At 46.6% G+C, this 24,881-nt stretch overlaps 1 protein-coding gene across 1 annotated transcript in view; it reads right to left on the bottom strand.

The window, feature by feature from the left end:
* The window catches only part of CHRDL2 (chordin like 2), a 632,837-nt gene that overhangs the window by 192,999 nt on the left and 414,957 nt on the right, over positions 1-24,881 (bottom strand). The window contains exon 5 of the mRNA XM_078656250.1: positions 8,201-8,294. Coding sequence (XP_078512376.1) covers positions 8,201-8,294 — 94 coding nt within the window. The remainder of the gene's footprint in view (positions 1-8,200; positions 8,295-24,881) is intronic.

Raw genomic sequence — 24,881 nt, 5'->3', positions numbered from 1 at the left:
CATCTCCCGTTTTGCTATGTTTCATCACATAATGTTTTGCCTGCTAGTATCTCCCTATTTTCGTTCATATGTTTTCATTTTATGGCATGTACTCTGTTTTTACTTGCAAAAATTTCAATAAAAATGTATTAAACAAAAAAAAAAGGCAATTAATCTATTAACAAAATCAGGCCGTGCTTTTATCCAGTTCTCTAGCATGACCCTTCCGGGGAATTACATAAATCCGCATAATCTGTGGATTATAAATTAGTGCTGAATCTGAAATCTGCCATTACGGAAGTGCAACCTGTGACTTACCGTTGAACATTTTGATAGCTCATTCAAATGCTGGGCCACTTTAACTGTATGCAATTCTTACATGAACCTTAGGCAAAGTGGCACCTTTGAAAACCTGTGTTAGTTTTAGAGCACAGAAGGGCTCAACATCTTGGTTTTCTGGCAAACTCTTACTCTTGGAAGGTCTTAGCCTTTTGGCCGGCAGTGGTTGCGGAAATGGCGAAACCTAATCCTTCCTTAGATAAACTGGCGTGCAAAATGCATTACCGTCCGAACGGCTGCTGAGATTAACATGGGCTATAATGACTTAGATGAAACTCAATGCAAGAATTATGCATCAAAAATTAATACATCCGTCCGGAAAAGCTCAAGGCATTCAATCCAGAAGCCAAGAATGTTGTGGGAGTCAGCCTAAATTATGTCATCTGCCTCCTGAAGTTAAAACCGTCCCTAAATGAAAATACACACAGATAGACATACATAGAAGGACTTTGGGTGAGCCTCGTTACCAATTGGCCTACTCAACCGACTTTCACATCTTGCTGCCGCCCACATATAGCACACAGCAATGAGTAATTGCTCGGGCCATCACTGATGACAATGACATTTTCCTAATGCCATGTTCGAAAAAAATTACACTTCAATGTTTTTGGAAAACTCTTTACATTGCCAATGTTTTTTTGTTTTAATTACATTTTTATCTTTTTTTTTTAAGTTTGTCTTTTTGGTCTTTTTAAACTGTCTTCAGGGTTCAGTTATTTAAAGTCGTACATTTTGTTTCGCTGATTTAAAAATCATATTTTTCATTCATAGTCAGCAGTTCATTTTCTTTGCCCCAATAGGAACCCTGTCCTTCTGTAATGTGCACTAGTATTATACAAGGTTTCCATACCTGTTCTAAGTACAACATGCGTGCAGGAAAGCAACCCTAGTGTTATATTAAAATTAGATGTGGTGATTATTTTTGAAATTTGTCTTACAAGACTTGCATCCACATACCACACTTAGGAGGCAGCCTTCCTGCTTCTTGTTATTTTTTGTGAAATATGCGTGCGATAAAAAATAACCAGAGCACCAGCTTTTCAAGGGCACAGCCATTGGCTTTGCCACTGTTTCTCCTCTTGGTATTCAGGTGTCGATCCGCATCCTCAGATATGTGCAGCATATGAGCTTCAACAATATAAGTCGATATCTCCTTCGATTTTGTGGCTAAATTAAACTCTCGAAGAAAATAGTATAACCCCATTGACAGATGAAATGTCTTGCCTGATAAGTTCGTTTCAACAGCAAGGATTCTGCTCTGATGCTTCCAAATGAGTGGTTGTAATACCACGGCTGTCAATAAACTATATTACCCAGGTTCTTCGGGTTATTGTTGGGTTACCCCATTGACATGTAATTGTCTACAAACTATAGGCTCATATCCATGCTGCCCTATGTGGAAAAACAACAGAGCTAGCCGCGATGACTCAGCTCCAAGCATAACTTGAAGATAACATTCTGTTTGTGAATAACCATATAGATTCCGCACCTCGAGTGGGGCAGAAATAGTATTACTGAACCTTAGGTAGCAGCATCTATAGTTATGCTACAGAGGCTATGCCTCGGCAGAGATCCTTTTAGGTTTGTTCGTGGCATTTAATGCCTAATCTATGCATTTGGGTGGATAAGGTTGGGGGTGCAAGTGATTGCCATAGTTTGAATGGACTGTTTTTTAATGAATTCCCCCTGAGTGAATCATATTGGAACATCCAATGTCTGGAACACCTTGTTTTCTTGAGGGCCCCCTCTGGGATTTGCTCTCTCTAACACATTTCATTTACTTTGTATATGGTCTTCCTGGTATGGACAATTGTTGCCCTGGGTTTTTGGTTTCAATTGCACAACTATGGCACTCAGTTCTTTTTAGATTTTCAGAATTGCTTACTTCTTACTGAATCAGGAATAGTTAGTTTTGTTGGAAACATCAATTCAATTCTGTTTTTTACATTATAATTAATTTCAACTATAAAAACACTAACTACAACAAAATATACATTGAAAGTAAAACAAGTATCTAAAGACAGTGTAATTCATCATTAACACCCACAATTATTTCAACCTGGTAAATTAACTCTCAAAGTGATAACACAATGTAAATAATGACCCAACAAATAACAAGTGAAAGGGTTTAATAACATTTGCAAATACACAAAAGGAGGCATACAAGCTCTGATTCCAACACTTATCACTAAATATATAATATACAATTTACGAACTTTTTTTTTTTAAATAGCTACCAAAAATTCAATGCACTGAAGTAGAGATCAGAAGAACATGTCAAGAGTTTCAGATAAAGTCCAACCCTTGGGAAAGGTAAATATATAACACACAATGGCCAGTCTAAGCCTGATCAATACCCCACATTTATAGGTATATAATTCCAAACAAAGACCTGGCTCTATACACTGTATTGTTTTCAACATCAGAAAAAGCTTGATAGATGAGTTAGATAATTAATTACGATCTATTATAAGGTGTCTTCGCAGTAGGCACCCTTTGGAATCCTTATCCCAAACTTTTTCCACCATCCTAAATGACTGAGGTGACAACAGAAGTCCAGTCTTCGGAAATTAAAGCAAACATTCTGTATACACTTTAACCACAGGAATGTCAGAACGATATTTTAAACAATCCATTCTTAGTGAGGCTATTGGATTAAACTAAACCGAAGCCAACACACGAAGCAGTGACAACTGTATAGTGTCCTCCAGGAAACTCAAAGCCAGCTCTTCTTGATAAATGCGGTGAGACATATACTATGGGAGGTCCCAAAACCACCTAGAAATCTATCTTCCTTTCCATGGAGGCCTTCAATATTAACTTAGCCCCAGACTCAAGAACATCTCAAACCAATGAAATTCTTTTACTTCTGTAGATGTCCAACATTTAATTTAATGGTTTAATCCTGAGCCTGGGGCACAGTGAAACATACCATGGAGTTGATTTCTTGGCGCACTAAAAGAAAAACATGATAGTATTGCACAAAATGTATATATGGTATAGTATGTCTATTATTGGTAAAGTTCCAAAATAGCTGCTAAGTTTAGAAGCATTTTCGAGCGGTAAAAACAATGGTAGACTATGTATAATCACAGTCCCAAATTAGTAAACATTGCACAAGATGGTCATCTTCAAATGTTTAAGTGTATAGTATAGCATTATTGCAATGACTCAATCTGGCCATAACAATGTTTCTAAAATGGTGGCCATCTTGTAACAGTGAAACAATAATAGACACCACTATTACAAGATGGGCGCCAAGTTTGAAACTAGTCATCGCACAAGATGCAGGACACTGCAGTTGAAATGAGCAAGCCTGAGAGACTGTCTGGCGAACTGCAAAGTGCTGAAAAAAGGAGTAGAAGGAAAGAAATGAAAGGAAACCTTTAAAAAGAAAAAATAGAAAACTACATGCATGTTTTCCAGCCCAGACACTGAAGCACACTGATTTGATAATGCAAAATGTAGTTTCTCACAGGGCAACAGAACAAAGGGCAGAAATGTACTAATCCATTGTCCTATTCAGTATTCTGTCATAGAGACAACAGAAATGTGAATGACACTCAAACAGACATAAACTAAAAGACCCTCCCTGTATGTATCTGCATAAACAGTTTTGTTCTGGTTTTTTAAGTAATATTTTATTCCAAGGGCTTGCAGACAACTACAACCGCCAGGCTCTCCCTGGAGGGTTTAGCAAAGATTGTCATAGTGAAATCTTCAATCCATAGGGTTGTTCAAGGAAGACACTAATCCTTGCTTACTACAGTAACCTGGGGTTCCATGTAACAAAATGTCTGTCTAAAGGCATCAACACAGTGTAATGAAAATCCACCCCTAAAAACCTACTGGTTATAAGGTATGTTTTACAATAAATAAGTCAGTCCTACTGTCTTTGTCATAACTTTCATAATGCACAGATCAGATCTATGGTGAATTGGATAACTTATCTCTCCAAAATGAACTAATCAGGCCTGTAACCTTTATTGTTGGCTTGTAAGGCCCACGTCAGTGAAAATAAACTTTCTCACAAGGCAGTCATCACTCATAAAAATACAAAAACATATACAATTACAGTTTGGCAAAACAACATACAACCCTTCTAAAAATGTCTAACAAGAATTATAACACAGCAAATCTACTGCCCTAAGAAAGTACCTGAGGGGGTAATCAACACTAGAACCCTTACGTAGTTAATCTGTGAGATTCCAAGTAACAAACTACCACTCCTCAGCCTGCAAACAAGCGTATTGGCAATCCATTTTTAAAAACATATTGCTTTTAATAAATGCATTTCACAATAGGTAAGTTAGGCCTAGTAGTTTTGTCATAACGTGTCATAATAACCAGACCAACATAAGGCATCTGACATAGCATTTCCCAGTTAACTAATCAAGCCCATCATCTTCATTGTTGGCTTGCTGCCACTAAGCAGATTGTCATAAAAATGCAAAGGTATACAAAATCACTGTTCACAAAACAATGTACAACGCCTCTGAAAAGGCCTAACATGCATTATCACATTACAAACTTGTACTTTCAAGTGTTTGGAAGAGGGGGTGGCCAAATTCAAAACCCTTGCCTGCTACAATAATTTGTTAGATTCCATGTAACAATATTATCTGTCTACAGCCTTTAACTGCGTATAATGGCAATTCCCCCTTTAAGGCCTATTGGCCTTAACAAGCACTTTTCACAGCAGGTTGACATCCTTTCATAATAAACATATCCGACCTATGACTTCTGATATACATTTTCCTAAAGACACAGTCAAGCCTTTAGACTTCTGCATTGGTTTGCCACCATAACCATCACAGGCCTTCTCAATTTTGCATACACTTTCCCACAAGCCAACCTACAGGCATACAGTCAGAAAATTATAAATGTACACACAATTACAATTGGCAAAACAATATTCAATAACTTCTAAGAGATTTAACATGGATTAACAACGAGCAAATCCTTTATCCACAAGATTTGTAAGAGGGGGAAACCAGAGATTCAGACCAACACCAAAACTGTTGCTTATTGTGCTAATATGCGAGAATCCAAGTAACAAAGTGCCTCACAACAATCTTTAGCACAGTGCAATGACAGTTTACCCTTAAGCCAGACTTTTTACCTCTATCATAACTTTTCATATTAAACTCATCAGGCTTTTAGACATGATCAGTGAATTGTCCCAATAACCGATTCAGTACTGCTGTATTCCCTATAATGAAATTCCTGTCCACAACAGTACTTAATATGTCAATAATAAGTGCTAGTACCCAAAGTTTTTCTCAGAAGCATTCATCCGGTGCTGTCAAATGTCAGGATTGCAGAATACCAAGGTTGCGCAGTGTGCATCCCACCTCATGCTTCCTTCTTCCACCTCTATGAAGTCTCTTCCCCTCTATTTCACCCTTGTAGGTTCTTTTTCATTCACCTTTTCTCCCTTTGTCATGGTTTCTCCGTCTTTCCCTTCTTCTCATTTCCCCCTTTTGTGTTTTTCTCTTTCTTGCTCTGGGTCAGGTAGTATGATCAGGAAAATATAAGTACCGGTCCACAAAAATGAGTGCTGGTGGGTCCCACCCACAACAGCTGGCTCAAATTATGCATTGAGTCTAAAAGCTTTAACACAGTATAGTGACAATCCACCATGAAATGGTTATTGGCTTTAATATAAGCTTTCCACCATAAATAAGTCAGGCCCACTGCTTTTGTCATACCTTTCTATAAGAAACAAACCAGACAAACAGTAAAAACTCAGTCATGCTGTGTTTGGCATAAACCTTCTTAATACGCAAAAAGTGCACTGTAAGGACTCTATTTCAGGAACGCACACCTCTGCCCAATCAAAATCTGTAGTCAAGAGACTCAACATTGGGGGGACATTTCTCTCAGTAGTGCTTCTAAAAGTTATTTTTGTTAATCTGATAAGGTATAGCAACATTTATGTTGTCAAGTCAGGCGCAAAAATGACAGAAAAAGCTTATGATGTAAAAAGCCATGTGTTCAATAAGGGATGCTCATGATTTTACACTGGTCAGAACCCTAGGCATTTCTCCATCCATAAAGTATGTGCATTGCCCTGTCTTCATGTGTGCAAATTAATTTGACCACGCAATGCATTTGCACGGGTGTGTTTGAATCATATGAAGAATGTCATGCTTAAAATGCACATACAAACTGCTAAAAAAGTTCTGAAATGATATGTCCTCGTGTAATTTCACTTAGCACAAAAGGAGATTTCAAATAAAGAAAATTCCAGAGTAGTCTAACCTTAGCAAGGACAGAGATTAAAAGGGTAAATTAGAACATTGTAATGTTAGGAGCTTCATTGAACGCAATGGAGTGCTCAAGGCTTCTAATGCCCGGTAGAAGCCCTGAGCATCAACATTCCAATGTTTAACATAGGCCTCACAGAGCCCGAGGGGATTTCAACCCCCACGGGCTCCGTGAGGTCTTTGTTTTACAAATTAGAACATTCTGCCCTCTAGAGGTTGAAATTTCTAATAGCCTTAGAGCCCTCCGTAGCGGGTTCTACCAGTCATTAAAGGCCCGCTCCCTTGTTAAAGGCCAACGCTGGAGCTGCCACTGTCATTATGTATGGTTGGTGAGAATGGGTTCATTTTATGGCCTGAGTGAGAACAACTTTGATATTGTGGATATGGGGAAGAGGGACGCTCCAATCGTAATGGTGAGCTTATGGCTGTGCTTACGCAAAGACTGAAGTGAAGAGGACTAAGACAACTGTTTGAGAGAGACAGCATCTCAGAGTCTGATAGAAATTTGTAGAGAGGTAACCAGTTTTATGAATGACTGCCTTTGCTAATGGTTGTCCCAGTCACCAAGGGTGATTTTGTCATTCTATGTCAGCTGAGTTAGTGTAAGTTTTGATGATGGTGGCAACAGTATTGGTAGTGGTGGTGTGGTATTGATGGTGTTGGTATTGCTGGTGTTGGTACTGTGGTGATTATATTGCTGGTGTTGGTGGTGATGCAGTATTGGTGGCATAATATTGGTGATGGTATTGGTGCTGGTGATACTTTAGTGATACTGGTGGTGGTTTTGGTGTTAATGGTGGTGGTGATTTAACTCTATTTTAACCCGTTTACTCCTTCGAACGTTCCACGCCAGTGCTGAACGTTCGAGGAAACGGGTGCGGCCGCGTCGGCCGTTGGACATACGCAGCACCAGGGAGGTAGCTCACGCAACGTCCAACGGCCGACGACAGCAGCAAACTGGTTAAAATACAGCATCTCAGAGTCTGATGGACATTAGTAGAGTAGAAGCCGGTGTTATAGATGACAGTCTTTGCTAATGGGCGTCCCAGTCTCCCAGGGTGACTTTGTTATTCCTTGTAAGCTGAGTTAGGGCAAGTTATGGTGCTGGTGGTAACAAGAGTGGTACTGGTGGTGTGGTATTGGTGGTAGTATTGTTGGTATTAGTAGTGTGGTGATCATATTGCTGATGTTGGTAGTGATGGTATTGATGATGCAGTATTGGTGGAATAATATTGGTGATGGCATTGGTGCTACTATAGTGATATTGGTGGTGGTGATTTAAGTCTATTTTAAAATACTGGTTAGCAAAGGCTAAGGCTAAGGCTGTATGTAGACCTATAAATCTGAATGCAAGTTAATGTTTCCACAAGATTCTGCTCCGTTACAAATCCTTAGATGGTCATCACAATTTTTTACGGGTGACGAAATGTGTTTCTAATGCCCCTTTGTTTTGACAGTAATGGTATATGTCATATTAATCCAATTTGGATACATTGTTGCAAACAATAAAACTAGCTGAAACAGTAAAAAGCCCACACATACTAGAGGTAATGTCTATGTGTCAATGGGAGTTTTGATAGCTTATTTTACAGTATTTCTTATCCTGTTATCACCTTTGCAGACGGGGCAGCAGGAATCTGGAATGGCCATGGAAGAAGCGCAGACCAGCTCTGGGCAGGTCACCAAACCACAGTAGATCTGTCCATCCTGCCAGGTAGTAGAAAGAAAGGCAACAGTTAGAGATTATTTATTTATTGAGTTGCAGTCTTGTATGGTGCGTACCAGAGTGTTTTACAGAGATACACTGGGGCTATTACTCCAGTAGTGCTACTCATGTACTGCAAAATGCTATTCACAAACCTATGGCACACCAATGTATTTTGTGCAGAGATCTCCGCACATGTAGATATACGTTTCAGTAGCAAATGGGGGAGGGACAAGAGGAAGTGGCCCGAAAATGGAGAATACTTATGAAAATGGGAGGTGTTTAGGGAAATTTACGGAGGGGTTTAGAGAACGATACGTGAATACAAATACACACACGCACACAAAAGAGTAAGCTCATTGCAATATAAAAACAACACTTTTAAAGTTAGGACAGGATTTACCTATTTTGACTCTAAAGATGTCAAAACAGGTGCAAATGTAATCCAGGCTAGCCTATGAGTAATTCAAGCAGCACACATGACCAAGCACAGGTATTACAACACACTCCCACAGAAAACAATGAAGTCAGGGAAATAAAATAACACCCCATAGGAACTAAAATGTAAATAATTACATTATTTCCACCAAACACACACACAGAGCAAAAAAGGCATGCAAATATTAAATATGCATTTTATTTTGAATGTTAATAATATAACTGTATTATAAAAATAGGATAAACTGTGCAATTTTATTTTAAAAAATCAAAATATTTTAAATTCATGAAACAGATATTTTAGCACAAGTATAACTACATATAAATAAAAATGTTAGTGACTCTGGGAGTTTTTTATTTATAAATTAAATGAAAATGAACATATCTTAACTAAATATTGTCTGAATACACATTTAATTTGATGAGTTATCGTGCTACATTTTATTTTATTAAATTAGTTCTAGATTACAAATAAATATTTATAATGTATTTATATTTATATTTGACAGAATATTTTATTATAAGAAACGCTGATAATTTTTCCTGTACCCCCATAGAGAAATCTCCACCACAGTGGCTTTGTGTGCAGAGGTATTAGTAGTAACTTGACACTTTTAAATCCATTTGCAGGAGGCTCCACCCCCTGTTTTGAGGGGTTCGTAACATGTAAGTCTACACCTAAGACTACATCTACACTGAAATGATGAACAGCAAAAAGTGTAAAGTTACAACTAGATGTAACAGTGAACATTCACATGAAGAAGTATACACATCTATATTTACCTCTGTGAACAGGCTTCGATGAGTACAAGTTGTAGGAGGAAACATAAAGTACACAACAGGCAATGAAAATATATGATCAGCTGTCAAAAATGATTTAGAAATTAAGGGAACTGTGATGCTGTGCACAATGGGGGCGGGGCGCGTAAAAATGGGGGCGGGGTCAAATGTATGGCTAAAAAAACTAAATATCCTGTAACTTTTTTTTAGGTCTTTCACCTTAGCCTACAAAGGTCCCTCAGGAGTAAAGTGGACTTCATCCCCAACCAGTAGTGTGCCAGGAGCCGCGTTTGCGGAGTGGTGGAGAAAGGGGACATGGCCTCCGAAGATCTCTTAGCAATCTCACTGTGTGGGACTTACTGGAGGTAAGGTTATTATTTTTTTATTCATAAAGTTTTATATAGCACAGTGTCCCCTTGATCATCCGCTCCACCCTGATCATCCGCTCCCTGGGTAGCAGGTGATGCTGCAGCAGGGGTTGCTGCAACAGGGGTTGTGGGCGCCTGAGAACTGGCCAGGAATGCCTGCTTAAGGCGACTGAATGCATCAGTGTCGACGCCCGAGTCTCTGGGTCGCTTAGAAGGTGGTGGCTTGGCATCTGTCATGGCATTCCCTGGTGTAGGTTTTGGCACAAATAGCGCAGCTTTAGCCATTAGCTCACATGCCTTATCAATCTTACGTGTCAGGCAATCCTCTAATGGCGCCAATGCCTCCGCGACTATGGAATTGTCCACTGCGTCATAAAAAGAAACATCCCATGGTAGGGCGTTAAGGGGATCCTCCTCCCACTGGTCATCCTGGTAAGTCTCCTGATAGGAATCCATGACACCAGGCATAAAAACCCTTCAAAAGGTGAGTGGGTAATTCGGAGGTCAGATATGGGGTGCTGGGTGTCAGCCTACACTTTGGGCAAGCAGAGCATGCGTTTAAATAGGGCTACAGCCCAGGTGCAGGAAAAATATTAATGGGCAGTCTGCCTAACAGAAGAGGGCCCTTGGAATTCTAAAATTCCAACATAACAGACTCCCCAGGAGCATATAACAAAACGGCCTATTACTGACCCCCCATGTGTGCAATAACAAACTGCCTAATGGCAGACTACAGACCCGAGAAAAACGGGCGTTGGAAATGGCGTCCACAAAGACAAAATTCCTGCCTAATGGCAGAGTACAGACCCAAGCTGGTGTGAAAATCAACACAGGAGGAGTTAGAACAGTTAAGCTTTTATCTGGCGACTAATTCAATTATGCACAATTGTTCCTTCTGGGTAGTCTGAAAACAAAGAAAAATGTTTTTATGGCAAATGCACTGCTTTTTTTTGTAGTTGTAATTCAAAATTTTAGTTTATTTTGTAGGTGCTCCAAAGGTGGCGTCGAGAGTCCCACGACGTCAAATATTCAGTAGGTTAACGTGAGGCTAGTGGGTCACTAGCTCCATCCCTTTAGGCACACATTCGTATCTCCTTACCAGAAAGAGAGTTCCACACTAATTTTGTAAATCGGTTCCTTCACATATTATTTATTCATATGTTCATTCATCACAGTTTCCATTCATTAGTAATTCCTTCTTGTTAACATTTTCAACCTCAGGCAATGTCTTATTAGCAGATCCAATGCATTTCGGGCATTGCTGGATGCCCTTCATCAGGGAACAGACACTAAAAAAATGTACATGAACAACGTGTTAATAAACCTATTGTGTGTCTCATATGACAGAGTTCACGGGTGGTTTATGAAATGTGAAGCTGGGGATTGTCAGCGTTAATATGGCATCTTAAGTAACCCGTGGGCCCGTGAATTTCAAAGAAAAAATGAATTGGAAAAAAAAGCTGTGTCACTTACAAGCCTATCGTCGATTTCTGCCTGATGGTACTTGGAGCTGAGTAAAAGCTAAAACAAAACGGAAAAAAAAACGCCGGATCAATATAAACAAATCGCTCCTCATGAATCTGAGCGCAAGGAAATATGGTGGCTCGTTGGGTTAACTGACCTTAGAGCTGGAGGGTTATGCTTCGGTGAGGTTTCAAATCCGCTGACTTCTTACGAACGCCGGCATAGAGCGAGGACGCCGGTAGCCGCGTTTAAGATGTAAAACTGGTTGCGGTCACGTGATCAATGGCCTGGAAGACAGACTATGATCTGTGCTATCCAAGTTGTACTGAGCACCTGGTGCGTAAAAAAACGCCGGTAATATGTGAGGTCTCTAGGTAGATAATTGAGATTTATCAGAGTGCGATAAAAATGCTAGGATAAAAAAATAAGAATAGCATGCATTATAAAGATTCGAACTCGTGTATTAGGTGTGCAGTTAGTCGGCTTGATCCATCTGAGCTAGGGGGCTACTAGATGAATATAGGGACACTTTAGGATGTAATCACGCTGTGATGGCGGGATCACCCCATGTGTTAACTCAAAGTGTACATAAAGAATACATGGAGAATACGTACAGAGAACCTAAAAAAACATGATAAAGTAAAATATCATTGTACAGTTAATTTGTGTGAACGGTCACAGTTACTACATTGTAGTCCATTAAGCATTCCTTATAGGTAGCATGACATTTCGATTCTATCATTTAAGCCAAAAGGCTTCTGGGTAGAAAGTCTCTGTATCCAGGAGTTTTCTCTTCTGAGTAGATGTTTCGTATTGGCCCTTCCTTCTGTTTTACACACAGTTTCCAGGATGATAAATTTAAGTTGAGAGATATTATGTTGCTCTTCCACGAAGTGGGCTGCCAGAGATGATTTCATGTTCTTTAAACGAATGTTCGATTTGTGTTCTGTTAGTCTCACCTTCATATGTCGTTCCGTTTTGCCCACGTATAGTTTCCCACAAGGACATTTTATTGCATATATCAAGTTGCTCGAATCACAGGTGCGTTCACTTTGAGTTTGATTTCCTGTCCCTTCATAGGGTGGTTGATCTTGTTACCCTTAATTACACTGTTACAATTTCCACAATTCAAACATGGTTTGGTTCCTGAATAGTTGATTTTTGAAGTGGGTTTGTTTTGTAGGATTTCACCCAAGTTACGTGCTCTGGTGAATGCAAATATGGGTGGAAGGTTGAAAATCTGATTAAAATCCGGTTCTAGGTTCAAGAGTGCCCAATGTTTCAGGATCGTTTTTTTGAATTTCGCACTTGAGGTGGAGAATTTTGAAACTACCACAGCGCGGGTCTGATCTTTCTTGACTGTTGGTGATAATAGTTTTGTCCTTGTTATATTTGCGATCCTTTCTTTAGATTCTTCAATTGTGGATTGAGGGTACCCTCTGTTGAGGAATTTTTTTGCTGTTTCATTGATCCTTTGATCCACTATGTTTGGGTCTGAGGTAATCCTTTTCACACGTGCCATCTGTGAGAACGGTAGGTTCCTTTTAAGATTGGGTTCATGAAAGCTGGAAAAATGTAGCATATTGTTTCAATCAGTAGTTTTTACGAATAGGTCTGTTGTGAATCCTTCCGGGGTTACGGAGACTTTGACGTCTAGAAAGTTAACTGAAGTTTCAGATATCTCCCAAGTTAACTGTATACGATCGTCTGCTTGGTTGAATTTCATGAGAGCCGTATGTAGCTCCTCCTTAGAGTTTTTCCAGATGATAAATATGTCATCTATGTATCTTATGATGAGTTTGAGGTTGTCTGTCCATTCTTTCTTGGCAAAGATGTGCATGTTCTCAGACCACTGCATAAAGATGTTGGCGTATACCGGCGCCGCCGAGTTGCCCATCGCCATTCCTGTTAACTTTTGATACCATTTATCTTGATACTTGAAGTAACTTTGGTAAAGCGTAAAGAGCATGAGCTCCATCAGGAATGTTTGGAAACGAGAATCCAGATCTGTGTTAAGTAATGCCTCCTCAATCGCTTCTATACCCAAGGAATGGGGTATACTGGTGTATAATGAGCGGACATCCGATGTACATAATATAAGTCTGAAAACAAACACATGTTCCAGGTACACATCATAAAATGTTTGCTGAATGTATGATTAATGAGTTTGTAACAGGCAGATTATAATCATTCACTCCGAAAACATGTAGCAAATAGAATTTAGTCTGAAAGGCCCATAAGGCATAATTAGGAGAAGCCCTGTGCAAGCAATCAAATCAATCGCATTACTATAAATTAATCAGAGCGAATGTGACTAGTGTTCAATTAACATTCACTTTAAATTCTACTAGTCTTACTTGAGTCTTCAGTCATTGTCGTTAGTATTCAGATATTGCTCACAAAGATTGCCACTAGTCTTCAAATAGTGGTCCGTTAGTATTCAGATATTGCTCACAAAGAATACCACTAGTCTCAAATAGTGGTCACAATCAATGAGACTAGCCTTCATTTTGCTCTTGAAATAGCACAAGAGCTGCAGATCAACACTAACAGAATACTACTAAACTTAAAATCCTATTCTTCTAGAATACTACTAGTCTTCTTTTAGCAATCAATTGAAGTGTTCATCATGTATTTGAAGGGTAGTTGAGTAGAACTAGTATTCCCTCATTAGCATATTTCGTCTTGTGGGCATACTACTTAGTCTTCGTGCATACTAAATGAATACTACGTTTTAATGGTAAATGAATACCACTGTAAACACTAAAATCACACTAAATGAAGAGCTTCCATTTTGGTGAGGGAACACACAGCTTAAAGGTAAAATCAATGCTAGTTTAGTTAATCAGTCGGAAATGCACTATCATACTTTATGAAACCTCTGTTAGTTAAAGCACTGCAGAGGTCTGTGTGTGTAACCAGAGAGCCACAGAATTGAATCCCGGTCGGAGCAGTTGAGAATAGTTGTTAGCACAGGAGCCTGCGGAGCAGGCAGTAGTGGCCCGTCCCCTGCCAAAGTGACAGGGCGGGCCGGGCCGCAGGAGGGAGAAGGGAGCTGGGGAGGGGGCAGGGTTCGGGTACTAAATAAATAAATAAACGTACCTGGACGCCACCGCTGCCTCCCGCGCATCGAGCTCTTCCGTCTTCTGGGCACAGGCTTCCAGAATGCGCTGCAGCCAATCTTGACGCTGCATGAAAGCAGCATCAGGATTAGCCTGGGGGCCAGCAACCTGCGCTGCCAGGTAGACTGGGAGCCTGTGACTGCTCTCTCCAGCCCCAGCAACGCAGCTGGGGCTGGAGAGAGTTTTACTGTGCATGAGGGATTGGCCGGCCTGAGACAGCTGGCCTAACCCTCATGCGCAGTGAAGGGAGTGCCCACCACTCCCCCACCAACAGTTTCATCCCCTGGACCCACGCCCAAGACATTTCAGAGACCTGGGGATTAAAATAAAACGATAATAAAATGGGTTTAAAACCCGTTTTACTATTGTTTTATTTGCTGGCGGTGAAGGGGGTGGGGTGCTCCTCTGGTCTAACGGAGCTGCTGCCCCTGGGTGCAGGGGCCTATGTTTCGCCTATTTTAAAAGCACACACTTCACAGCTCGGCTAGTAACTACTTTCCAATACCACTCAAAAATAATAAATCTGCGTCATAAGGAAGTGTCAAGTGATTCTATTCATTAAAGCTAATACCCGTTTCAAACTCCCTTTACATTCGCAGATGGACCCGTTGTGCACATTTACATATCTTTGAGGCAAGCAGGCATCCAGGAAAGCAAGCTTGTTTAGAGGTTTGCCCCTCCCTTGGTTTCAAAACACAGAAGACTCCCCGACTGACACTTCAGCTTAAGCATTTTAAAGCGGACGGTTCTCTTTTCACAGAAAGAAGGGGAACTTTCTCCGTAAATTGAAAAAAGTGTGAGCACGTCGTGCCCCTCCGATCCCTCCCACTTTGACCTCTGGGTATGATGTGGTGTTTGAGAAATTTCAAACTTACATCTCCTGAAATAAATTGTTTAAGCTACGCCCTGGGGTGCATTTGCACTACTTTTTTTTCCCCTAATAGTCTTTACTGCACAAACATGTGAATATGAGATGCAGTTGACTTGAAAATCTGGAGGGGGCGTGGCTAAGGCGCCGATGTAGGTGGAAGCGGGTCTCCGGAGCTCCTCCGTGCCCGCCTCGCACCGCACCACATCCTGTACCCCGGCCCGGACCCCGGACCCCTAGAAACACGGGGGAGGATCCAGGGAGCCAGAGGGAGTGTTGCTGAGGACCCGTGAACCCCGATCCCACACTGCGGGGAGCTTTCCCTGGAAATCGGGGACTCCGGCGCGGAGAGCGCGCAAGATGGCGGCCGTTGTCCGGGCCTGAGCTGCCTGGCGAGGAGGAGCTGCCGGCGATTGGGGGCTCCCGCGGTGAAGGCGCCCGCCTGACTCGGCGGTGGAAGACACCCGGAGAGTGAGGGAGGTGAGCGGGGCCCTCTGCGAGACCGCTACGGCGAAGACCCGGGAGCGGAACCAGGTCGGACTGCCTGACCTTAAGATGGCGCCGGGCGTCTGGACAGCGCCGCGCTGAGGACCATCGGCGGGGACCCTGGGGCCACGAGGGGGGTAGTGCTCGCCCTGTCACTGAGGGCGGACCCCTAGCGCCCCTCCTGCCCTGGTCAGTGCAGTGCCCACGTTGTGGGCGGACTCCGACGGAGGATCTCCCCGGTGACTGCGGGGGGGCCCTCGTGAACCGACACCTGCCCTGGGCCTGACGCCGGCGGGCGCCCAGGTGATCCGTAGTGCCCTGGCGAAGGAGGGAGCTTCGGGAAGCGTGAGGAGGGGTCCCTTCGCCCCACTGTCCGGGTGGAGAGGGCCTGGCCCCATACAGCGTCCGCGGCACCAGGACCTTGCCTGACGGAGACCCAGAGAAGGAGGGGGGCCGTGACGCAGAGGCGAGATCAAAGAGGAATTGGCGGGCGCCTTGACTGGCTGGGGGCCCCTGCGGTGCCGCCGGGGCCGTGGGCGGTGGAACCTCGCCTCTTGACCGGAGGCGCCTCAGCACCAGAGACTGACCGGGGCTGGGTGCCCGGGGGGCGCAAAACGACCCAGCCTGCGACATCCTGGTGGCCGAACATAGGCTGCCCTGCAGTACTTGAAGTGTGAGCCAGGGTCCCCCACTGACTGAGCGGAGGTGATCTAGATCCCTGTGCTGGGTCCCGCCTGACGGAGGCGCAGAACGGCGGTGGCACTGAGGAGCCAGAGTGGGACTGGAGAAACCACCCGGGGGTGCCCGAACTCACTGGGAACTCCAGCGGCGACGCGTGCACCTTGCGACCCGGCGACATGACGCGGGGCACCAGGAAAAAAGGTTTTGGCGTCCTGAAGATGGACGACCCGGGCCACCTCGTGGAGGAGGATGCATCGACATCTGGAGAGGGAACCTCACCCTGCCCGCGAGATCCGTCACTGGGCGACATCATGCAGGCGATAATGGCGTCTCGGGAGGCCCTCGAAAAAGCGGATGGACACCATCGGATCGGACCTGACCCTACTGAAGGACGACCACAGAAAGCTGAAGGAGCGGGTGGCAACCTCGGAGGTAGCCCTGAAGGATCTGCCCGGAGATGTGGAGACTCTGAGAGCGTCACTGGCGGAGGTAGCGCAGAAGGTCCGGGTGCTGGAGCTCAGGGCCGAGGACAGCGAGGGGCGCTCCAGACGTAACAACCTCCGCCTTATGGGGGTCCCTGAAAAAGTGGAGGGCCAAGATGCGGTCACTTATCTGGAAGATTGGCTGCGGACAGCGGTGGCCCCCGAGGGACTCTCCCCGTTCTTTGCTCTGGAGCGGGCCCACAGAGTACCGGCGCGCCCCCCCAAGTCGGGAGGACCGCCGCGACCGATAGTGCTGCGCCTACTACACTTCCGGGACAGAGATCACATCCTCCGAAGAGTCAGAGACCTGCCGGACCTGAGAATCGAGAACAGCAGGGTCATGGTCTTCCCGGACTTCACCAGGGACGTGCAAAAGCAACGAGCGTCTTTCCTGGCGGTCAAACGGAAGTTGAGATCGCTACAGCTGCCATATGCCATGCTGTTCCCAGCTCGACTGAGGATCATCGCTGACGGCCGCTCACACTTTTTCCTCACACCGCAAGAGGCCTGGAGTTGGTTGGATACAAGGGGGGCATCGGATCCAGGCGCCCCTCCGGAGACCTCGCCTAGGGGACATTGTGTCCAGACGACGCCGACGCGGGGAGCCGGTTCCCCGACGAGATGGAGGCAGGAGAGAGTCGAGGCAGTCCTGGCGGTGGCGGCCATCAGCCGGGGAGACGCCAGCCCACCTGGGAGCGCGTCGGAGCAATCGGGGGCCAGTGCTCCCAGTCCTGGCTCCAGTAGCGAACACGATCTATCGGAGGTGGACCTGCCGGTGGTGACTCCCCAAACAGCTGATGGAGTCCTTGGCTGAGGCAGACAGCAAGAATCTGGACTCCTTTGTAAGGTACTGGGGGCGTTCTGAGGCTGCTGTCGGACGCTGTGCGGAAAGGCATGGGACCTCCCCAACAACTGTTATTAGGCTGCGTGAGGGGGGGAGAAGGGCCGGGGGGGCTTCTCCTGAAGGTTCTGAGGGGGGGTGGGGCGGGTGCGGAGGGCTGCGGACCTGTGGGGGACGGCGTACTGGCCTCCCTAGCCCTATTCTATCGTAGCACACTTACTTCTTGAGTTTGGATGGGGTTTCCATGTTGGTGGTCTGTCCTGGGGTGTGGGAGTTGGGGAAGTTTTACTGTTCGGGTGGGGGGGGGGAACAGGGGGCGAACTCGGGCGTGCCAGGGGGATTGCGGTGAGAATGGATGAAGCGAGATGGGCTCTGCAATGGGACCCGACCTAGACTACAAATGTCTCACGTGGAATGTAAGGGGGATGCACACGATGCAGAGGCGTCACAAGATCAACTCCTATTTGGTCAGACGGGGCATACACTTCGCCTTCCTTCAGGAAACGCACCTACTAGATAAAGAGGGTAGGGCACTGCAAAGGAGGTGGAGGGGACAGGTCTACCACACTGGGTACTCCGCATACTCCAGGGGGGTGGCCATCTGGGGGCCATCTGGATACGGGTGGGGGTTCCTTTCCACTGCACACAACACCTAATTGACCCGGAAGGGAGGTATGTCATGGTGAGGGGCAAGCTGGATGGGCGGGACCTTACTCTGGGCTGTCTGTACGCTCCGAACGTAGACCAACCTGCATTTCTCTCCTTGCTGTCCAATAAGCTGGCCCCGTTTCTGGTGGAGCCCTTGCTCCTTGGGGGAGACTTTAATAGCGTCACTGACACCACTCTAGACAGGTCGCACCCACCACTACCCAACGCACCAGCTGGCAGACTAGCACTTGCGCGTGCTGCGTGGCAACGCCGATGGGGCCTGGTTGACTCATGGCGAGCTGGCCACCCATCAGACAGGGACTATTCCTTTTTTTCCGCTCTCCATGAGCTGCACGTTCGCATTGATGCCTTCCTGTGCTCTCAGGGCGTGCATGCAGAGGTACGCCACAGTGAGTACCTCACGCGTACAATCTCGGATCACAACCCGTTGCTTTTGCAATTGAGCTGGTCCCAGTGCCGCCCGCGTATCCCTGCCTGGAAGCTGCGCCCAGAGGCACTGGACGACCACCTATTTCGCGCAACAATAGCCTCGAGCATCGAGGAATACTTTCAGGTCAATGAGGGCACGGCGGGCTCGGCCACGATAGAGTGGGACGCCTTCAAAACGGTGGTAGGAGGCCGGTGCATTGCGGCGGCATCGGGAGTTAGGAGGACGTTATTAGCTGACATCACGAAGGCGGATGAGAAATTGCGAGACCTAGAGAAAGCGAGACCGGATCGGCCTGACACCCATGCGACGCTACTTGAGGCGCGAGAGGCAGTGGCGGCCACAGTGGAGCGACTCCGGGGCTTCGATTACAAGGCCTACCTCACGCGCGCGCACTCGGAGCGCGACAAGTCGGGAGCCCTCTTGGCCTGGCTGGCCAACCCGGCTCGTCGGAACTCAGTCATTCTCGAACTCAGGGATCACTCGGGAGCGGCACGGTTTGATCAGGAGGGGATCAATGAAATATTCCACGATTACTATACGGATCTCTACCGCAGCAGGATCCTGCTGTCGGAGGAGGAATTCCAGGATTTCGTAGAAGGCCTGGACTTACCCGAGGTGGACGAGGAGGGAGCGAAACTGCTCGGGGCAGCATTCAGGAGAGGGAGGTGAAGGTCGCCATCAAAAGTATGGCGCGGAACAAGACGCCGGGCTCCCAACGGAGTTTTACCTCACGTATATCGACCTTTCGGCGCCCAAGCTGGCGCGGGTCTACAATGAGGCAAAGAGGCTGGGCAGCCTACCGAAGACCGCCGGCGAGGCACTCATAGTCCCCCTCCTGAAACCGGGCAAGCAACCGTGGGACAGGACAGCATTTCGCCCGTTGTCGATGCTAAACATGGACTATAAGATCCTGAGCAAGATCTTGGCGACGCGCCTGCTCCCCCACATGGCCTCGCTAATCCACGCAGACCAGTCTGGCTTCATCCCGGCCCGTAACACGGCGCTCAACGTGCGACGACTCCTGCACGTGTTGGAGGCTGACACCTATGATGGTGATGAGGCTGCGGTGTTTGCTGTCGACATGGAAAAGGCCTTTGACAGCCTGGAATGGCCTTACCTCTTCCATGTGATGCGCACAATGGGGCTGGGCGATGATTTCGTGGATTGGACGGCGCTACTGTACCGAAATGCTACGGCCAGGGTCAGAACTGGAAAAATCATTTCCGAGATGTGTGCGGTGGGCAGGGGCACTCGCCAGAGCTGCCCTCTCTCCCCCCTGTTGTTCGCCATAGCGATCGAGCCACTCGCGGCGAGAGCCCGCCTGGGGCGGTCATATCAGGGACTGGATGTCTATGGGCAAGTACACCACATAGCTTTGTACGCAGACGACCTGCTAATGTTTCTGGCGGACTCGACTGACTCTCTGCGAGGCGCTAAGGCCCTCCTGCAATCACTAAGTGGAGTGTCGGGTCTCCGGGTAAACTGGGCGAAATCATACCTGTTCCCAGTCCGACCGCGTAGACTGGGCCCACAAGCCTCAGAGGGGGTGACGTGGGAGGAGAGGAGCCTGCGCTACCTAGGGACCTCGATATTTCACAACCCAGAGGATATTCTTGAGGGGAACGTCGGTTCGGCAATCAGGCACGCCAAGGAGAACTTCGAGTTTTGGGGCACGCTCCCGTTGTCACTCATGGGGAGGGTGGCACTCCTTAAAATGGTGACCCTGCCAAGGTTGCTTTATTTCTTTAGGACCCTCCCAATCTGGATCCCGGCGAGCTTCTTCAGGCGATTAAGGTCGTTAGTGATCGACTTTCTATGGGGGACGGGCAGGCGCAGGGTGGCGCACAGCACACTCCTCCGCCCCAGGGAGGAGGGTGGGCTGGTGGTGCCAGACTACGAGCTATACTACCTGGCGGCCCAGTTGCAGTGGCTGACGCAGTGGGTCGCACGAACCAGGAGAGAAGGCGATGGCTCCGGAGAACCGGCGGGTCCGGTGCAAGTGTTATCCCGGATCGTTCTGGGGCTCCCGATGGGTGATTTCCATCTTACTCAAGAATTTGCGACGGTCCGGAAGTGCTGGAACAGATACCGCCGAAGGGGCAGTATTGGGGTGCCGTACGCCCCTGAGATACCGCTCCGACTATGCGGAGCACTGCCGCATGGGGGCTCGTGGCACGGACTGGGAGGCTGGGAACGGCAGGGCCTCTTGTCCATGGGAGACCTCTATGAAGACGGGGCGATGCTGCCCTTTGACCTACTGAGGGACCGCTTTGAGCTGTCGAGGGGAGATTTCCTCCTTCACGCGGCACTAACATCGGCAATCCGCAAACACTGGAAAACGGGTATGACAGAGCCAACGCTGTCGCTGGGTTGCCAATACGTAGTGATGATGGCGGGGACGGTCAAGGCAGTCAAGTGCCTGTACAAACGCATGATATCCGAGACTGTGGCTCCTCTGCAAGCCCTAAAGACGAAATGGGAGGCGGATCTGGCGACGGAGATCCCTGACGATGCGTGGTCTGGCATTGTGGCGCGGGCCCGAAACGGAACGCGCAACGCTAGGTTCCAGCTGATGCACTTCTTTGTCCTCCACAGGGCCTACCTGACACCTGACAAATTACATAAATACTTTCCAACCCACCCCGCGACCTGTCCGCGATGCCCGGCGACCTTGGCAGACTTCCAGCACATGTTCTGGTCCTGCCCAGAGTTGGGTTCCTTTTGGCAAGAGGTAGTGGACACTTTGAGGGAGGTCACGGAGAGGGACTTGCATTTATCCATGGCACACTGCATCCTGCACTGGTATACACACACATCAAAGAACAAGATCACTAGCAAGTTCTTAGACCTGGGTCTGCTCCTGGCGAAGCGAGCCATAACATCACAATGGAAGGCGAATAGGGGCCCTGGGGTGGAGAAATGGAAGGCTGAACTACTCAAATGGGCCCGCTGTGAGGGAGAACTTCGTATGAGGGCTGCACTTAAAGTAGACAATGACGCGGCACTGGAGAGGGCCAGGGCGTGGGAAGGGCTGATCTTAGACCTCTCACTTGTGGGCATGGAGGAGGAGGACACCCCGACTCATAGCCCTGCCCCGGCGGGCCGATTACCCGGTGGGGCGGCGACCTAGGCTCCCTACCTTATACCCCTACTTCCTGAGTGAGGACAACGAGTTGTTTGTTGAATGCTCCTGATGACCCACATTGGGGCTGCTTTGGTTGAGGCGACTATGATCTCGCACTAGTGACGAACTGGCACGCCTGGGGGGGTGGGGACTAGAGGAGGGGGGGGAAGGGGAGGATAGTTCTGGGGGGGAGAAGGGGTGGTGGGGGGCAAGCTGGGTGTTGAGGTTGGGGTGTTCTTGTTTAGACGGAAAGAAGAGACCTTCCTGACTTTGATGGACACAGTGTTAAAGTGAGAGAGCGAGAGGACTGAAAAGCAGCACTGTCTTTCCCCGGAAAGCCGATTTCGACTGTTACTTGTTATTATACCCTACACACGTATATCTCTGCAAGCACGCTGCTCGACCTCCGGGGTGTGAGCTGAAGAGCTGTGTGACACATTTATCGAAGATTTACAAGGGGATTATTCACTGGGAGAACTAACATGCAACAAGTGAATGTACAAATAACTATGCTGCAATAAAAATAGATTTACAAAAAAATGAGATGCAGTTGACTTCACAGTGCCGAGTAGGGTCCACGAATTTTACTGTCTACACCGTTTGATGCTTTGACTAGCAACCGGTGTGCGGGGGAAACTACTGCCATCAAGACATTGGGATGAGAGTAGAGGATGGAAGAAGAGAGGAAATAAAGAAAACGAAAGGGGCGGGGGGTCAACAGAGAAAAGGGGCACCATGTGACTCTGGGCAACAGCCCCCTTAATTTCCACGACAGCCCACAGCGCTTTGAGACACCTAAGGGTGAGTAGTTTGCGCTTTACAAATACAGATTTACATTTTATTTTGTATTTACAGTGATGGTAATGTTATAGAAATGGAGAACGGGGACAGACAGAAAAAGAACAGAAAGAGAAAGAAGAGTAAAAGAGAGGTGAATGCTAAAGAAAGGTTCTTAGCCTAACATAAAATGAAAATCGCAACAAAGTGGGGGGCACCTCAGCAGAGAGGGCAATGACTGACTGGTCATGACTATAAACTGCTCTTCAGCCTCCAGAGCAGCTGTGATGCACATGGCAGAGTCAAGGAAGCAGTTGCAGGAAGAGGGAGGAATTCAAACTAGGTCACATTGTGAGAGACATACACTGTTGGGTGGTGTGAGGGGCCTAAACTACTGCACAGCTGGCACTCTCTGACAGCACGAGAAGCTGACACTAAGAGACGCTGGGAGCTGTAGGCAGGGTTAGGAGTTGGATGATAGTGAGTGGGTGGAATTGGCAGATCTGCTACTGGTGTGAAGCAGGGTAAGGAGCAGGAACGGGTGGGCAGGGTGAGGAGCACATATTGGAGGACACTGCCCACCAGCCAGAGCTGGTGGGCAGTGTGAGGAGCTGGGTTTGGAGGGCAATGCATAGAACCAGCACTCATGGACAGTAAGAAGAGCAGGGCTCGAGTCGGGGGTACACGCAGGTACACGGCGTCCCGCCACTCTTTTCACAGGGTGGATGCCGTCCCCCTCCCAAGAAGCTGAGCCCCACAGAAATATGCTGAACGTGTCCCGTGTAATTTTCAGACACCGGGACACGTTCAGCACGTGACGTCATGAGGTCATTTGCATATTGTCAGTCCCCCCACTTCTTTTGATAGGACTTGTGCCCTGAAGAAGAGCTAGCGCAGGCGAGCAGAATAAGGGTATGGAAGTAGTGGGCATTGTGGGATTTGGCTCTGATGGACGGTGTGAGAAACTAGCATTAGGGAAGAATCTAAGGAATTGCCATTAATGGGCTCTATGACGACCCTGCACTAGTTGGCACTGTCAGAGCTAACATTTTTGGTGGGCAGTGTGAGTGAGGGGCCTTAATGGGCAGTGTGAAGCATGGTTACTATTGTGCTGCTTACATGGCTAGCAATAAGAGTGGTCACTATTGGGCAGGGTGAGGATTGGCATGGGTATGAAGTGGCAGGTCTTTTGTGAGGTGGGTAGAGTGAAGGGTTACTATAACGGGACCTGGCAGTGGTGGGCAGAGTGAGGAGCTGGCACTGCACTGAAGTATTAAAAGTTGGTAATGGTAGGCAGTGTGGGAAGTGGACTCTGGTCATCATTTTGAAGAGTTCCCAGTGATGTGAAGGACTTTGGTCCACAGGGCTCTTAATCAGACACATTTCAAAAGCACCAAATTAATTAAGAAAGAGGCCACAGCGGTGATGCAGGGTTTTATGTGTTGTACTTTCTGGGATTCTAGAGGTACAGGCTAGAAATCTCAGCCTATCTTCTTTTTCTGCCTTTTCAGGGATATTGTATAAACAGATATTGTTGCGTTGGGATTGATCCTCTGAATTTTCATATTTTTGCCTGAGGTGCCGGATATCTAGTCTTTGCTCTAAGCCATTGAGCTGTTTCTTTACTGAGGCGTCTATGGAAGGCTGAGATGTCAGTTCTTATGGGTCTGAATTCCAAAGACACATCCAATACTTAGTCCAGTTTAGCCATCGTCGAGCCGATTTTGGATATTTTGGTCATGATGGAGTCAAGCTCCACCTCTGACATTTTGTAGCTTCTTGTCCATGCCATGCCTGGCCCCACTAAGTGCTTCAGGGAAGAGTAACTTTTTTGCTGGGTACGATGAAGAGGTAGATGAAAGAAGTGTGAATGGTCAGGTGTCCCCAGACCTCAGTAGCTGAGTGGCTGAAAGTATTTTGTGAGTCTGTCGCCATAGTTTTGCAATATCTTGGGGGCATTCCAAGGGATAGCAGTAGCCCGTGCATCAGGAGTGCTGAGGTACTCCTTCAGTTGACAGTGAAGGGAAAATGTACAGTAGTTTGCTGTACATTATGAGAC

The sequence above is a fragment of the Lissotriton helveticus genome, chromosome 8 (genome assembly GCF_964261635.1).
Source record: "Lissotriton helveticus chromosome 8, aLisHel1.1, whole genome shotgun sequence".
NCBI classification, from domain to species: domain Eukaryota; kingdom Metazoa; phylum Chordata; class Amphibia; order Caudata; family Salamandridae; genus Lissotriton; species Lissotriton helveticus.
This window is presented reverse-complemented; position numbering and strand designations above follow the sequence as displayed.